Raw genomic sequence first — 16,995 nt, 5'->3', positions numbered from 1 at the left:
GGGCTGCGGAGATAACAGTGCTCAATCCACAGAACACAGGCTTCTTGTTCTCAGCCTCCTCCTGACTGGCTTCCCTCGGGATAGGCGTGGGCCACTCTCCTTCCGGGAGCTTTAGGAATGCTGGGCCGTCACTGTAGACATTGCGACGGGTGAGGTCATCTAGGGGCATTCCCCGGGTGATGACGTCAGCTGGGTTCTGTTTTGTATCAACGTAGCGCCACTCTGTTTCTCCGGTTAACTCTTCGGTTAAGTCTTGAATCTCTGTGACTCTGACTCCCACGAAGACTTTGTACTTGCATGAGTCCGATTTGATCCAGGCGAGTACTGTCGTGGAATCTGACCACAGGATTGTTCTAGACACCGGTATGGTGAGCTCACGTTGGATGAGCGTGGCTAGGTGCGCTCCGGCTAGGGCTGCGCAGAGCTCTAGGCGTGGGATAGATTGTTGCTTGCGTGGGGCTATTCTCGAGCGGGCGAGGACAAATGCTGTGTAGATCTCTCCCCCCTCTTCTTGGGCCCGCAAGTAGGCTACTGATCCGTATGCGACCTCTGAGGCATCACTGAAGACGTGTAAGTCCATTTTACATGTCTCTGGCCTCACCGTGGGTGGGAAGTAGCTTCGGCGCATATTAACGCCTGGGAGTGAGTGGAGCTCCATCTCCCACTCTCTCCAGGTGGATCCAAGGTGTGCGGGAATGGGGTCGTCCCAGCCCTGGTCCTTGTCCCACAATGCTCGTACAATCATTTTTGCCCTGGTGGTGTACGGTAGAATACATCCTAGCGGGTCATATTGTCGGGCGAGTGTTGTGTACACACTCCGTCTGGTGGTCGGCGCCGCCGCCGGCCTTCCCTGCTCCGTAGTCAGGGGCTTGTGTCTGTAGTGAAGCGAATCTGTTTTGAATCGCCACACCAATCCCAGGGTCATCTCCTGGGCTTCTCCCGGGATTGTAGCCATCCAGGTCTCGCTGCTGGCTGCCTTGTCCTCGGAGGAGAGGCTGCGCAGTACTTGCGGATCGCTGCTGGCCCACTGCCTGAGATCAAAGCCGCCTTTGATCAATGAGGCGCGGAGTTTAATCAGGAGAGCCTCGGCTTCTTCCTGGGTTGAAAGGCTTTGTAGACAGTTGTCTACGTAGAAGCTGTTCTTTACGCTGTGTCGGACCTCTTCGTCCGCTGCTGGGTCCTCTGCTACATGTTTCTGTAGTGCAAATGTAGCACAGCAGGGGCTGCACGTCGTTCCGAAGGGGAGGACTTCCCATTGGTAGATGGCTGGGTGCTCATCTCCTGGCTTCTCTCTCCATAGGAACCGTAACAGGGGCTTGTCCTCCTCTACTAATCTCACCTGCAGGAACATTCCTTTAATGTCCCCGCTGATGGCCACCTTTTCCTGGCGGAAGCGGAGTAGAACGCCGAGTAGGGAGGGGCCGAGTGTGGGACCGGGCAGTAACTCTTTATTCAGATTTTGGGATCCGATCTGGTAGCTGCAGTTAAATACTATGCGGTCTTTACCGTTGTGATGGACCTTGTGGTGAGGCACGTACCACGATTCAGTGGTCTGGTCAGCCTCTTTAATGTCCATCTTTGTGACGTGTCCCGCTGTGATGAGCTTCTCAATCTCAGCGCGGTATACACTCTCTTGGGCGGGGTTCTTGGCTAAGCGCCGCTCCGTGTTCAGCAGGTACCGTTCTGTGGCGTCTGTCTTGGCGTGGAAAGTAGGCATTCCTTCTCGCCGCAGGAGTGGCGTGGCGTATCTCAACACGCCGTTGACCGGGACTCTCTTGGTCCCTGTCTCGAGGAGGTGAATGGCGTAAATGTCATCTTTAGAGCGAATGTCTTTCTTTCCGTTCTTAAAGGGCATTTGTTCCAAGGTCCATAACCGCTCTACGTGTTGCAGGAGTGCGGTTTCTCCCTCTGTGACTCGGGAGTGGAGACATCTAGTGGCTGTACTTCGGTTGAGAGATTTGGCGAGCGGGCCTTGGAGAGTCCATCCCAAGCGGGTCTCGACTGCTGCAGGACAGCCTCGGGGTCCGGTATGAACCCGGTCTATCGGGACAATGAGGTCTGCATGGTCGGAGCCTATCAACAGGGTCGGCATAGCATTGTCTATGAGCGGGATCGGTAACTTGCGCAGATGTGCATATTTCTCCATCAGCTTGGCGACGGGGTATGTGTACCGCGACAGTCCTATTTCTTGGCTGGTGAAGGCGTCTGTAATCTGGTACCGTCGCTCAGGCTGGCCGCTTGCTGCGATAGAGAATGAGACATTCTCGCCCTTTATCGTCTTCAAATCTCGTCTTATTGTCCGAATTGTCATTTGGGTTTCGCTTCCCCGCAGCCCTAGCTGGGCCGCAGCGGAGGCGAGCAGAAGGGTCTTCTCTGACCCGTCATCGAGGACGGCGTAAGTGTCCAGGACTTTATTCTGGTAGCTTAGTGTCACACGCACTACTTTTAGGAGTACTCGGGCTCCACTGCTGCTGGCGGGATCGATGTACATGACGCTCGCTTTGCTGCTGGATGGTGCGGGTGAAGGGCGCCGTCTGTTACTGTCGTGAAGTATGTCCAGATGGGCTCCATCGCACTTGGTGCACCTTTTCTTTAAGCGGCATTCGGCTGCCATGTGTGAGCGCGCACAGCGAAAACAGCGCTTGTTGGACTTTATCCATTGACTTGCTTCCTCCGCGTTCAGCTTGGGGAAGGAGTCACATTGCGCTAGCCAGTGTTCTTTCTCACAGTAGGGGCACACTATCTTCCACTTCTCCGTTCTGGAGGGGGTACTGTGGCTCCTGCTGCTCGGTACTGACTCCGATTGGTGCATCACAGTCACCGATCTTCTTCCATCATTTAGTCGTCTGGTTCCTTCTCTGGAGCCAGGGGTGCTCCGTCCGAATGTATCTAGCCGTAGGCTGCTGACTTCTCTCGCCAGGAAGTCGGCTAGATCGAGGAGGTTCGGTTCGGGGCCATTCGGGTCTCGGTGGTCTCTCTGCCGCCTAAAACGCTCCTGTCGAGCGGGCGGCAGCTTCTCCAAGATCCTTTCCACATTTGAGTTGGCGTAAAGTTCATGCCTCCCCTTCTCTCTCTGCGCTCCCAACATCCCTACCAGGGACTGCACTCTGATGGACAGGTCGTCCAGTGCTCGATTGTCTATTGCTGGGGGTAAGCGGTCGATGTGTCGGATCTCCTGGATCACGTAATCCCATATGCGCCCATACCTCTGGTCCAATGCTACCAGCGCTGCTGTGTATGGGGTGGTGGAAGTCGCGTAGGCGAGCGCTATATTATGTGCGCGGGGTACCTTTAAGTGCTTCAGTAGGATGGCGTATTTATGGCGTTCATCCAATACATCCACCAACATGGTCTCCAGACACATGTGGAGTTCTGTATACTGGGCCCGGTTCTCTTGGGTGAAGTCGGGTACCATAGGCGTGCCAATGTATGACGCTGACTGTGGATACATGGGCGAGCGTTGGGGGAGAGGCCTCCTAGGCGAGTCTCCTCCCGCTCCTTGGTATGGGCTGGTACCGGCAGTGTACCATGGCCCGCTTGTCCAGGTGCTGTTCCTCGGTGCGGGTCGTGCGTCGTGCTCACCCGTGTATAGAGTCGGGGGTCTGTAGCGCAGCTCCGCGGGAGTATAGCCTGGGCTGTACCGGACCTCCTGGTCCGGTAGAGTACTGTGCTGTCGTCGGGCGTGGTTCTCCTCCTCTTCCTCTTCGTCTTCAGTTAGGTCATCCAGTGCTTGTAGTCTCTGGTTTAGCCTCTCCACAGGATATGCTGCTCCTTCCCGGTTGCTAGGTCTCGCTTGGACCGGTGGGGGGAGGTGGTCTGTGGGGGGTATAGACCTCGTCTGTTGGTCAAGTTCAGGGTTGTTTACTCGGCTAGGGGATGCCGCCCTGGAGGTGTGTCTAGACGAGTTCCTGGAGCCTCTGGCGGAGGGAGAGGGTGTTGTCCGTCTGATCAGCTGTTCTATTAGTTGCGCTTGCTGTCTGTCGCGCTCTGCGTCCCGTAGAGCACCAGCAGCTGCTCGCTGGCTGTCTGCTCGGTCTCGGGCCACATTCTCTTCCCTCTGAATGCGTCTTATTTCTAGACGTATATGCTCTTCTTCGCTCCGCTGCTGGATCTGCAGTCGGTCGCGTTCAGCAGCGGCGTTCAGGCTGATGAGGAAGGCCTGCTGTAGGGTCCTCTCTGCCTCGCTGGGAGAAGGCGGTTGTATAGGGGAGCCTTCCCTCGGGGTACTCCTTGCGGAGCCTTGGAGCTCTATCTCCACGGTGCTCTCCCCGTCTTCTTCCGTGCCGAGTTCTCTCTCGGTAGCGTTGTATTCCTCCCGGGACTCATCGGGGACTACTTCTTCAGTACTGGCGGGGTGTGAAGTCATGTCTGGTTCCCACTGGTCCCCACCGTGAACTTGGTCAGTTACATTAGAACCCATAGGGGCCTCTATGGTCGGGGTAGTCTGGGCGTTGGGGTTAGACATACTTTTACTTTCTAGTTTTACCGCGTTTACTGTTAGTAGAAGACTAGGTTGTTGACTGACAGCGTAAGCCTCTAAGTACTGAGGGAGCCGTCGTTCGCGCTGCAGGTGTTGGTTAGGAGGATCGTTTCGTGGAGTGTTCATCATAGGCCATTTCAATATTAATAACACTATATTAATATTACACTAATTACCATCCGGCTCGAAGGACCAATTGTAACTGAGGGGTACAATTCCCTGACTGTATTACTAGATATGATACTTACTACCACTACCTTTGTACTTATATTCGGCCACCCAGTACTCGGCATAAATATATTATGATAAACACTCTCACGTAGATGAAACGGATCCAACACAAATGTACGAAGTCGAAGTATGCGTTTATTACTACACAGCAATGGTGTGTAGAGCAAGCACTTAATCACTTAATTACATTTATGAATTGAAATAGTATGCACTTTTATGGCAAAGAGTATTCGTTGGTATATCAATAGAGAATGTCCAATCTCTGGTGGCGCAGGCGGTAAATATACGACCTGGAATAGTTAAGGAATAACAGCAATGATACTTTAATGATTATAAGACTGGATACACTAAGGGGGGTAATCCGGTCGCTTGTAAGACAACAGGAGTAGGAGGGGGGGGGGGGTAGAGTCTGGCTGCCTCGTCCGGCCAAGGGTATCCTGGGTGAACCCACAGTTGTGCAGCTCGGTGCGCCAGCGATCCTTGGACCACAGATGAAAGCAGGTGGACTCTCTGTGAGCCGGCTCTCTCCGGTCCACGGGGGAGAGACGTGAAGCGACCTCGTCTTGCAGAGCGTCTCCTCACCTTGCGTCCTCTCCAGGGGGGGGGGTTCCAACACACGGCAGTGTCGGGGGTCTTTATCCATGGAATAATCACTGTACACAAAGCATAATCCGTGCCTGGGAAGGCGGGCTGTCGTCGGTAGAATAATCCGGTATACAGGTCCACTCGCTCGTCGGCTCTGGGGCTCCTCGGATGCAGTCTCACATGGGGTCGACCATCCTGGATAAGCAGCCAGTTCTCTGCCCGAAACGATGGGGTACTGACTACGATAGTATTCTCACCGTACGAAGCACTATATATTAACAGACTATTATTAGCTTAATAGACTACGTCCAACTCGACGATATAGTGCCAAATATGACTATTCAAATATTAATATACACGATGTCTCAATACCGATGGTAGGCCGAACTTGGCCTTACTCCCACACGTGGCGTCGCGGGGAGGCTTTACATCTGTCACTCTATTGGAGGGTAAGAAACTGGACTGAAAAGGAAGTCCTACTTTAGTAGCGCAGTATATATACGCACTATGAACAAATAGTACCGTTAGTGGTGCGGTAGCCAGATTCCTACGCGGAACTAGGACTTGTTCGTACATGTTGAGCGGTACGTTTGAACTGGGTCTGGGGGGTATGGCAGCCTGGCACCAAGGTCTCGACCAATAGTAGAATGGAGACTATTATGGGATGTTCAGTAGGCTAGAATGGATATTCAATGCATATTGTACAAGGAATATACAAGGGATATCAGGGAATATTAGAGAATATACAAATACAATTAAATATATATATACAAATAAATATATATATTCGGTTTAATCTGGCCCTTCACAACAATTATTATTATTATTATTATTATTATTATTATTATTATTATTATTATTATTATTATTATTATTATTATTATTATTATTATTATTATTATTATTATTATTATTATTATTATTATTATTATTATCAGCCACCAAGCGAACCAACTTTGGCTCCTTTGTCAATTCTGTCATACACTTGTTTGTTGTATATTCAATTATTGTTTGTTTAGATAGGATTCAATAAATTCGTTGTTAACTTGGTATCACGTGTGGACTCCCTATTTGTGACAAACCTCTGGTTCGTCATACCTAGCAACCGCACAAATTAACCCTCTCCTAGCAACCACTCTAATTGACCCTCTCCTAGCAACCTGTCTATTTAAACCTATCCTAGCAACTGCGCTAATTATCCATCTCCTAGCAACCTCTCTAATTAAACCTATCATAGCAACATGCCAATTAACCATCTCCTAACAAACACGCTAATTAACCGGTATCCTTCTGCCTCACCTGCGCCAATGCCCGGGGAGCTTGACAGACAGGCCGTTATCACAGAATTCTGATTCCTCGACCAAGGACAAATTATTTTAAATCTACAGTGCGCTATAGATCCATATTCAACTGGAACAAGATACCAGTATGCACAAGGCAAGTAAATAATACATATAGTTTTAAAACAATATTAAAAAGTGAAATTATGTAAATGAGACTGATGAGTAAGATGTAGTGATGAACTATTTGATGCTTTTATTTTACTGTATTTTTCTTTCTTCTATTTTAATTTAAAAAATCATCTTGTTTTAATTGTATTGCTAATTACATTCTGTATTTGTTCTGTTGTATTATTTTCTTGTGAGGACCCCAGGACGACTACCGGCCATTAACTTGACAGCTAATGGGGATCCTAATAAAACAAACAAACTTCACAATTCTAAATCAACCACAAAGGGCTGTCACGGTGGAGATGATGTAGACCACTTACCACAGGACTTGTCCATGGATTTATGGAAATTCCCAATGTGGTAAACCAGAACTGTCAACACTGAGGTGTCTGTGTGTGTATGTGTGTGTGTGGATATGGTGCGTCTGTCTTTGTCTGGGTCTCTTAATATGTCATGATGTGCTCTGTCCTTGTGTCCATGACTGTATTGTGACCTGTATCCCTACTATGTGCTTTTGTTGTGTTTTTATTCTAATGTTATTTATCTTGATTTTATTCTGATTTGATTTGATTTTTATTGCTAACCCTTTTTTTACACAGGATTTTTGCCTGTACCTTCTGGCAGGGGGACTGCCAATGGAAATTAGCCTTTTGGCTAAAATTGGGTGCATTTACATTTGTAAAATGTTTTATTAATGTACACTGTCCCCCTTGAACAAATAAAGTAAACCTAAACCTAACCTAAGTCTCAACCTTTTCTCACTGTATTGTGAGAGTTGTGGGCAGTCTGGTAGGCCTAGTAGTGTAGCCAGGTGTGCGTTCCTGAAATCAACTGGGGTTGCACGCACCTAATGGCGCCACGCCGCCACGTGCGCTCCCGCGAATGCGCATAAATGTCCCCTCGCTTGAGCACAGACTACAGACAGTGCCTAATTGCCTCTACGAATGGAATGTAACACTTATCATTCACAACAAGTTAGGTGTGAATGTATCTGAGAACGTATTTAACACACCTGACCGGCGCTATTGATATGCAAAGTAGCCCAGGTGGGTAGGCTACTTATAGCGAGTACTTATCTTACCCTGGGCCTGCACGGAGTGCAACCCCGTCCCATGACGAACGCATGCCTGAGTGTAGCATAGTGGACGTGTTGGACAACGCTTTGGCAATTCTGCCTCGTGTCTCGTCACGTTGAAGTGACTATGAAAGGAAATATTAACGCTGTGGCTCAACGTTATTCACTGAAATTACAACTACCCACAACTGCATTGAGCTGCATATATAGTTAGCTATAAATAGTTAGCTATAAATAACAACATTAAACAAACGTATTGATGAAAATATACATTATAACTGCTGTTGTGACATGGTTATGATGTTTATTCTTGAATATGTTTGAAAAAAATATATATATATAATTATGTCAGACAGTCGCTTGATTTATGACGTGATGTCATTTGCGGTCCGGCCCCGGAACACACAGGCGGAAGAGGTTAAGCCAGGTCCGTATCCACTTCCATTAATTAGCATTTTACTGAATGCACATAGAGGAAACTGGTAGCCATCTTCTTGTCTGACTCTGGAGAAGACAGTAAGCGCATTTACCTTAAAGTTGGCATGTTCCTTTAAGACAGCCCACCAGCCGCACATATTTCAGGGGACAAAGGGGTTAATTGTCCCGGTGCAGAGCTTTAAAGTTGCCAGAACGTCATCAGGCGGAGCTCTTCTCCCGCTATTCATCAGGTTCCAGCACTTCGTTCTATTCATTTTAACTCTGCTTGCATTAACTTTGCACACACCAGTGGTTTTCCCTTACCAGGTCTGCTCCACCTCTTGGCTCGGCCAGTGCAGGCGACACATGTGGCCGAGGGTACAGTCCGGCTTGGGGAAGGGCTTGAGGAGGCTGAACACTGGGTAGGGGACCATGATCAACAGCGACAGTGCCCAGGTGGTGGCGATGACGCGGCATGCGTGGGAACGCGTCTGCCACACCCGCGACTTGAGCGGGTTACAAATGGCGCTGTACCTCTCGATGGCGATGGCCACCAGGCTGAACGTTGAGATGCTGACAGAGATGCCTGAGAGAAGAAGGACCACAGAGGATGAAGATTAATTTGGCGGCCAAATCACACAGGGTCATCGTTTTCATGTTATTTTCCCCCTGCGCATGCGCATGCGCATGCGCGCACACACACACACACACACACACACACACACACACACACACACACACACACACCACACACACACACACACACACACACACACACACACACATGTGCATTTCTCACAGAGCTCTGAGCCTAGTGCAGCAGAGTAGTTTGGGTTTTAGTGCCTTGCTCAGGGGTAACAGATGATGTGATGAGTGATGACAGGTATGGTAGATATAATTCCAGTCTCACAGCTGGAATACTGTCTCTTGTTGGTCCCAGGGATCCCCATTTTACCTGACAGAACTGACAGGATAATATGTTAATCTTGCCCAAGCCCCTAAACTCTAAATCCCAATGTTGACCTGATGATGTTTTAGAACCATAGCGAGTGGTCCTTGGCTTTCTCAGAAGGGGGTACAGGACAGGGAGTAGGGGACAGGGAGTAGGGGACAGGGAGTAGGGGACAGGGAGTAGGGGACAGGGAGTAGGGGACAGGGAGTAGGGGTCAGGGAGTAGGGGACAGGGAGTAGGGGACAGGGAGTAGGGGACAGGGAGTAGGGGACAGGGAGTAGGGGACAGGCAGTAGGGGACAGGGAGTAGGGGACAGGGAGTAGGGGACAGGGAGTAGGGGTCAGGGAGTAGGGGACAGGGAGTAGGGGACAGGGAGTAGGGGACAGGGAGTAGGGGACAGGGAGTAGGGGACAGGCAGTAGGGGACAGACAGTAGGGGACAGACAGTAGGGGACATACAGTAGGGGACAGGGAGTAGGGGACAGTGAGTAGGGGACAGGGAGTAGGGGACAGGGAGTAGGGGACAGGGAGTAGGGGACAGGGACAGTGAGTAGGGGACAGGGAGTAGGGGACAGACAGTAGGGGACAGGGAGTAGGGGACAGGCAGTAGGGGACAGGGAGTAGGGGACAGTGAGTAGGGGACAGGGAGTAGGGGACAGACAGTAGGGGACAGGGAGTAGGGGACAGGCAGTAGGGGACAGACAGTAGGGGACAGGGAGTAGGGGACAGGCAGTAGGGGACAGGGAGTAGGGGACAGTGAGTAGGGGACAGGGAGTAGGGGACAGACAGTAGGGGACAGGGAGTAGGGGACAGACAGTAGGGGACAGGCAGTAGGGGACAGACAGTAGGGGACAGGGAGTAGGGGACAGGCAGTAGGGGACAGGGAGTAGGGGACAGGCAGTAGGGGACAGGGAGTAGGGGACAGGGAGTAGAGGACATACAGTAGGGGACAGACAGTAGGGGACAGACAGTAGGGGACAGGGAGTAGGGGACAGACAGTAGGGGACAGGGAGTAGAGGACAGACAGTAGGGGTCAGGGAGTAGGGGTCAGGGAGTAGAGGTCAGACAGTAGAGGTCAGGGAGTAGGGGACAGACAGTAGGGGACAGACAGTAGGGGACAGGCAGTAGGGGACAGGGAGTAGGGGACAGGGAGTAGAGGACAGACAGTAGGGGACAGGGAGTAGGGGACAGACAGTAGGGGACAGACAGTAGGGGACAGGCAGTAGGGGACAGGGAGTAGAGGACAGACAGTAGGGGACAGGGAGTAGGGGACAGACAGTAGGGGACAGGGAGTAGAGGACAGACAGTAGGGGACAGGGAGTAGGGGACAGACAGTAGGGGACAGGGAGTAGGGGACAGGGAGTAGGGGACAGACATTAGGGGACAGGGAGTAGGGGACAGACAGTAGGGGACAGGGAGTAGGGGTCAGGGAGTAGGGGACAGGGAGTAGGGGACAGACAGTAGGGGACAGGGAGTAGGGGACATACAGTAGGGGACAGGGAGTAGGGGACAGACAGTAGGGGACAGACAGTAGGGGACAGGGAGTAGGGGACAGGGAGTAGGGGACAGGGAGTAGGGGACAGGGAGTAGGGGACAGACAGTAGGGGACATACAGTAGGGGACAGGGAGTAGGGGATTGGGAGTAGGGGACAGACAGTAGGGGACAGGGAGTAGGGGACAGGGAGTAGGGGACAGGGTATAGGAGACTTGTGTCCATTATTAAGTAAGGACAGTAGAGGTTGTGTACATTATTAGGTAAGGACAGTAGAGGTTGTTTACTATCAATTGATGTATCACATAAAAAGGTCATGCATTGGCTACACAACTGTGTGAAAAGTCCGTTTGTTAGTTGAAAACATTTCAAAACAGAGTCATAATATTCTTTGTCTGCAACACTGGAAAGGGTTAAAGCAAGATGTCTGACAATTAAAACACAGAGTGAAGGCTCAGCAAGACTATATTTGGCTTAAAATGATTCCTTCAGTGAAAGTCCCAGGCCCGGCTACCTGCATGAATATGCATACACTGCGGAGAGGGAGCAGGCTATGACGTTGGGCTGAGGCTTGAGTCATGGTGAGATAAATGGTATTAATAAAAGCATCGACAGCTACGACACAGATGTCCCGTTGCACTAATCCCTCCTCAACTTCAGTCTACACACATCCTTGCTCTCCCAGCGCCTTTGTGTAATTGTTCTCCCCGATCTGAAACACTGGGCTGCTTTCGCACCGTGGCGATCGTCTTCTGCGTCCACGAGCAGACATTTCTAGGGCAACCTTCAAAGGACTGCGCTGTGAGGCAAAAAAATACCCCATCCCTGTGCCTTTCAAGTGCAGTGTGAATCCACAAGGTATCACCTACAGTTCCCTCTCTTTGACAACTCACAAGACAACAAAGGGGCAACAGTGGCTCAGGAGGTAGTGCGGTCGTCTCGTCGTTCCTGGTTCGATTCCCGCTCCTACCGGGCAGCGTGTCGAAGTATCCTTGAGCAGGACACTTAACCCCTAATTGCTCCCGATGTGATTTTGCACCTTGCATGGTTGCCTCCGACGTTGGTGTGAGGAATTTTTTTTTACCGCTTTGGATAAAAGCTCTATATCAAATCAAATCAAACAAATGTATTTGTAAGGCCCGACAACACACTGTGACGAGCCTGGTGGTGTTCAAACTCGTCACGGTTAAAAAAACAAACAAATTAAAATGTCCACACAAGTGCAATATCAATCAATACGAATATTTATTGAATCAAGGCAGAATATAGTCCGATGGGCAAAGAGAATGGTCGTAATACAGTCAGATGTCCAAAACACAAAACAGGCTCTCGTACAGAAAAAGGATTGTTCAATACTCAGAGTAGTCGTCCGGTCCAGGGTCAGTACACAAGGGGGTTCTCAGCCAGTCTAGGGTCCAATACAACACCTTCTCGCCTTCACCTCTCCTCTCACTACCTCTCACCTTGCAAAACTCCGCACACAAACAATCTCTCTCTCAATACAACACTCCGACCTCACCTCCTCTTAACTCAACTCTATCTGTGTGTGCGTGTGGGATGTGGGTGATCTAATGGTGCACAGGTGTGTTCAGTGGTGCAGTCGTAATATGGGAACTGGTAACACGCCACGCCACGTGCGTGCGTGCGCGGGTACGTGCATGTGCACAGAACTGATTTATACACACGCACGCACACACACACGCACACACACACACAAGCGCATATACGCAAGTGCAATCTTTCTATCATACAAGCTCTTCTTGCTCTCTATTTGTGTGAATGTGCGCATGGAAAGCTGGCGCGCAGCACAGACGCTTTGTTTGTTTGTTTGTTTGTTTGTTTATTAACACAGTTAAACAGAAGTAAAAACAATACATAATAAGTTATAACGATTGTGAAGGAGAAGTTAGAAGCCTAGAGGCTTATCAAGAACGTCCCCCGTTTTATAAAATCAAACATACAAAAATACAAGAATATGCATATTATAAAATATCATAAGCAGGTAGACCCCCGGCCATCACGAATTCCGAGCCACATTAGTATTCACCTCCACTGCCTGTGTCACACAGAATGAAGGGGGAGATGCATTCAGATAGCCAACACCCAGACACTTAGTCTACCTGCGCTTTTTGTTATGTAAAACGGTGGCCGGGTACTTAGTCACAACGAATGGATACAGCGCATTTTTGTGTGCGCGTACACGCGAGTACACATCCGTGCGCGATCGCGCGTACTTCTGCCTCAGTGATCTGGTAACACGGCGTGTAACCGCGTGTGACCACGACTGCACCACTGGGTGTGTTCTATCAGTACTAATCAGCTGCCTAATTGCTTCCACTCCTCCCGTGGCAGTAGTATCGCCGGTCCTTCACATATCCATGAGACGGGGGGTGATATCTGCCACATATCCCTAGGGTGCCCACCTGTCCCGCGAATCGATATTTGTCCCGCATCCCGCTACAACAAAACAATGTCCCGCAATGCAAAGATAAAAAAATAATATATATATATTATTTTTAATTTTTTATCTTTCAAAGATTATTATTTAAAAAATGTTTTAAATGTTGTTAATTTAATGCCTCGTTCCAATACCCTCTTATATTTAAAATAAAAAAATCGGGCGACGTCACAAACCAATGCTTTGCGCAGCCGAGCAATAGTATCCAGCTGCAGGACCACAGCACCGACACACTCAGGGCCGCGACACTTTGCGGACCCACACTCTCCAGACCCTCGCTCCCATTGGCTGATTTGGGTCATGTGACCGTCCCACCCAATGGCTGAATTGGAGTGGGACGGTCACGTGACCCAAATCAGCCAATGGGAGCGAGGGTCTGGAGAGTGTGGGTCCGCAAAGTGTCGCGGCCCTGAGATTGTCTGTGCTGTGGTCCTGCAGCTGGATGCATCTCCAGCTTAGGCTGCCGAGCAGCTCACTCGAGTCTCGCGAGTCGCGCTGCCTGTCACCTGTCCGAGCGAGGCCGGGGCAGCTGTATGTGTGACGTCAGTCACTCGAGTAGTCAGAAGAAAGACCGCCAATATTACTGATACAAGTTGTTTAGCTAGCTAAGAAAAACAAGGAAATGGAGGCAAAAAAAAAGAGACTTTGCTCATATAAAAGAGACTGGGACAAGAAGTATACAAAAGGTAGAATGCAGGATCTGCCACAGGAGCTTCACCATCACCCATGGAGGAGAGGGGGACGTCACGTATAGTTGTTCAGAGGAGCGCCTCTTCAGCAAGTCTGGCCCGACTATTATTGAGAACTGAATCAGAGGGTCGGTTTGTTATAATAACAGAATACACAGGGAGTATCGCCGGGACACTGTCCAGAGGGAAGAGGGCAATAGAATCCGGAGGCTAATATCCCCAAAACCGGAGGTGAGTTTAATAAGATTAATAACAAAATGAGCTATATATAGCCTACCGTCTGCGTCAAATATGATATAAAGGCATTTAAATAATAAATACATTTCTTTAATTTTAATTAGCAAAAATTTTTTTTTAAATACTTTTCTTTTTTTTTCTCCCCCCCCCCCTACGTGTCCCGCATTGTCCCGCAAAAGCAGTGCTGCTGTCCTGCAACTGAACCATTTTGACCTGGTCACCCTACATATCCCCCCCTTAGCTCCGAGCTTCTCGGGGCGGACCACATTCCCAGCGCTTCCCTCCTGGTCCTGGACAATGCATCCGCATTCCCGTGTGTGGCGCCAGACCTGTGGATGACGGCTGGTGTTGCCAGGCCTTCTTGGCTATATCAAGCATCCCTCTAGGCCTTCTCCCATACAAAACTTTGAAGGGAGAGAAACCTGTGGAGGCCTGGGGAACTTCCCTGATGGAAAACATCAAGTACGGAAGAAGCTGGTCCCAGTTCCTCCAATCGGCTTCCATTACTTTTTTAAGCATGCTCTTTAGGGTGCGGTTAAACCGCTCAAATAACCCATCTGTTTGGGGATGATACACTGAAGTGCGCAGATGGGTGATTTTCAATAATCCCGCCAAAGTGTCTTGGTGTGTAAAAATTTCGTCCGAGATTCCCACTCTAGAGTAACATGAACTCCCGGGATATACCCTTTGAGGCCATGGTGCGGAGTGGGATGGCCTCGGGGTACCGGGTGGCATAGTCCATGATCACTAGGATGTATTGATGGCCCCTGGCGCTGCGGGGTAGGGGTCCCACAAGGTCCATCCCAATCTGGCTAAAGGGAACAGAGATGATAGGCAGGGATATCAATGGGTTACGCACAGTCGGTCGTGGAGCTACCATCTGACATTCGGGGCAGGCGCGACAATAATCCTCCACCGCTCTTTTCACCCTTGATTCAATCTAGGGTCTTCTCGACCCCCAAGTGAGCCCCTAGCAAGTGTGAGTGGGCTAGGCGTTATATGTGGTCGGGGAACCAACAACAATTCTAGAATCGTCTCCCCTTTTTTCACCACCTGATACAACAATGTTTTCTTGATAGCAAAATGTGGAGACATTCATTCTCCTACCTCATCCATCTTCTTACCGTTGACCACGGCTACCTGATGTAGTGCTGGGGCCAGGTTCTCATCCTCCAGCTGGGCGGTGCCGAATCGTCCCGCCAGTTGTGGTGGTAAGGGTGGGGTGTCATCGTTCGGGTTGCCGGGGAACAGATCTCCCAAATCAGCTCGTCCTCGTCGTGGAGTGATGAATCCTTTCCTCCGCTGTCGACCGGTGGATCGTTGTCCTCTGCTGGGCCGGCGGTGAGCTCGTCGGTGTCCTCGCTGACAGGGCTGGAGTCTTCCTCTGGTAGGGGGTCGGTAGAAGCCTGGGGGTCCACCTCGTGTAACCTGCACATCTGGGTCCTTCGTGCCCGGGCTCTGGTTGGCGTGGTGGTGGACACTGTTCGGCCGCCAAACTCTCCCATAGCGGTCGGTACCGATTAATACTGCTACTGGGGGGTTTTCCACTACACCCATGGTCGTCGTACATTTTCCCCGGGTGGTTAGTTCGATGGTGGCGGTCGGATATTGTCTAGTCTCCCCATGTACACATGTGACTCCCACGGTTTTTCCCAGGAGGGGCCCGTCCACTAACTCTGGTTTTACTAGTGTCACCGTGCTCCCTGAGTCTAACAGTGCGGTCATGTTGTGGTTATTAGCTCTTACTGGTGTGAGAGTGGACACGTTTGTGTCCTCTGTCCAACAGGTGGTCGCAAGTGCACACGGTTGGGACACTGGGACAGGTGTGGTTCAGCTGCAGAGGGCAACGATACGTCATTTTTATATGGACAGTCTTGGGAAATATGGCCCTCCTTGCCACAATTGAAACACCTTCTTCTGTCAATATACATTACAAGTTGTCTGAAGAGGGGTGCCGGGTTGAGGTAGCGGGGGGGATTCGAGTCTCTTACCCGTCTCCTTCAGCCGGTTGGGGGTCAGATTTTCGTGCTGCTACTCCTCCGGTATAGCGATTCCGTTGCTTGATGCACCTCGATTCCCTCTATGACCTTGTCGAAACATGTGGGCTTTGTTTGGCTGATGGTTTTACATGCGTTGGCAGGTAGGGCACGTAAATATCTGTCCATTGCCATTCGTTCGATTGGTGAAATGTTCCGGGGCTCTGCTAATAGCCAGCTGTTTGCTAGCCGTAACAAATCATGTTGTTGTTCTCTGGGGGACAAGTTCCCGTCATATGCCCAATCATGATACCGCTGGGATCATGTGAGAAATGTAATTCCCGAAGGATGCAGAATTTCTTTTTTCAGAAACTCATACGTTTTATCCGCCAGCAGGGCGGTGTCATGATATGCCGTATGGGCTAGCCCGGATAAGAATGATGCTAACAAACTACCCCACTGTTCTGCTGGCCAGTTCTCTCATTCAGCGGTGTGTTCAAATGCCGACAAATAACTCTCAATGTCGTCCTCGCTATTCAGTTTGAACAGAAAACGTCCGGGGTTAATATTGTTCATCTGCCTCTCCTCTCTGTGGGTCTCTGCACGGTGGAATGAATCGAGCGCTTCCTGTCTCCATTTCTCTGAAGTTTCCCGAGTTTCACTCAGAATCGCGTCATGGCGTGCCTAAGCGTCTTGCATCGCTTACATTTACATTTTACATTTAGTCATTTAGCTGACGCTTTTATCCAAAGCGACTTACAAGTTCTGTACGACAAGTCATCAGGAAGGGCACAACTCTATCAGCTGAGAACCCCATCATAAAACAGGCTTTTGTAATGATTGCAGCGTCGGAAAACAACACCCCCCCCCTGATGGCTTTGTGAAGAAGATGGTCGTCACATCTTGCTGCAGGTTAGGGCTGTCCCCGACTAAGGATTTGAATAGTCGACTAT

At 50.1% G+C, this 16,995-nt stretch overlaps 1 protein-coding gene across 1 annotated transcript in view; it reads right to left on the bottom strand.

The window, feature by feature from the left end:
• Positions 1-16,995, bottom strand: part of cckbra (cholecystokinin B receptor a) — a gene marked incomplete at both ends in the record, with an annotated part of 243,643 nt that overhangs the window by 83,394 nt on the left and 143,254 nt on the right. Inside the window, one exon of the mRNA XM_084312716.1 lies at positions 8,564-8,825. Coding sequence (XP_084168842.1) covers positions 8,564-8,825 — 262 coding nt within the window. The remainder of the gene's footprint in view (positions 1-8,563; positions 8,826-16,995) is intronic.

Source organism: Notolepis coatsorum (assembly GCF_963971535.1).
Source record: "Notolepis coatsorum genome assembly, chromosome: 1".
Classification (NCBI taxonomy): domain Eukaryota; kingdom Metazoa; phylum Chordata; class Actinopteri; order Aulopiformes; family Paralepididae; genus Notolepis; species Notolepis coatsorum.
Note: the sequence above shows the minus strand (reverse complement) of the source record. Positions and strands in the feature narration are given on the sequence as shown.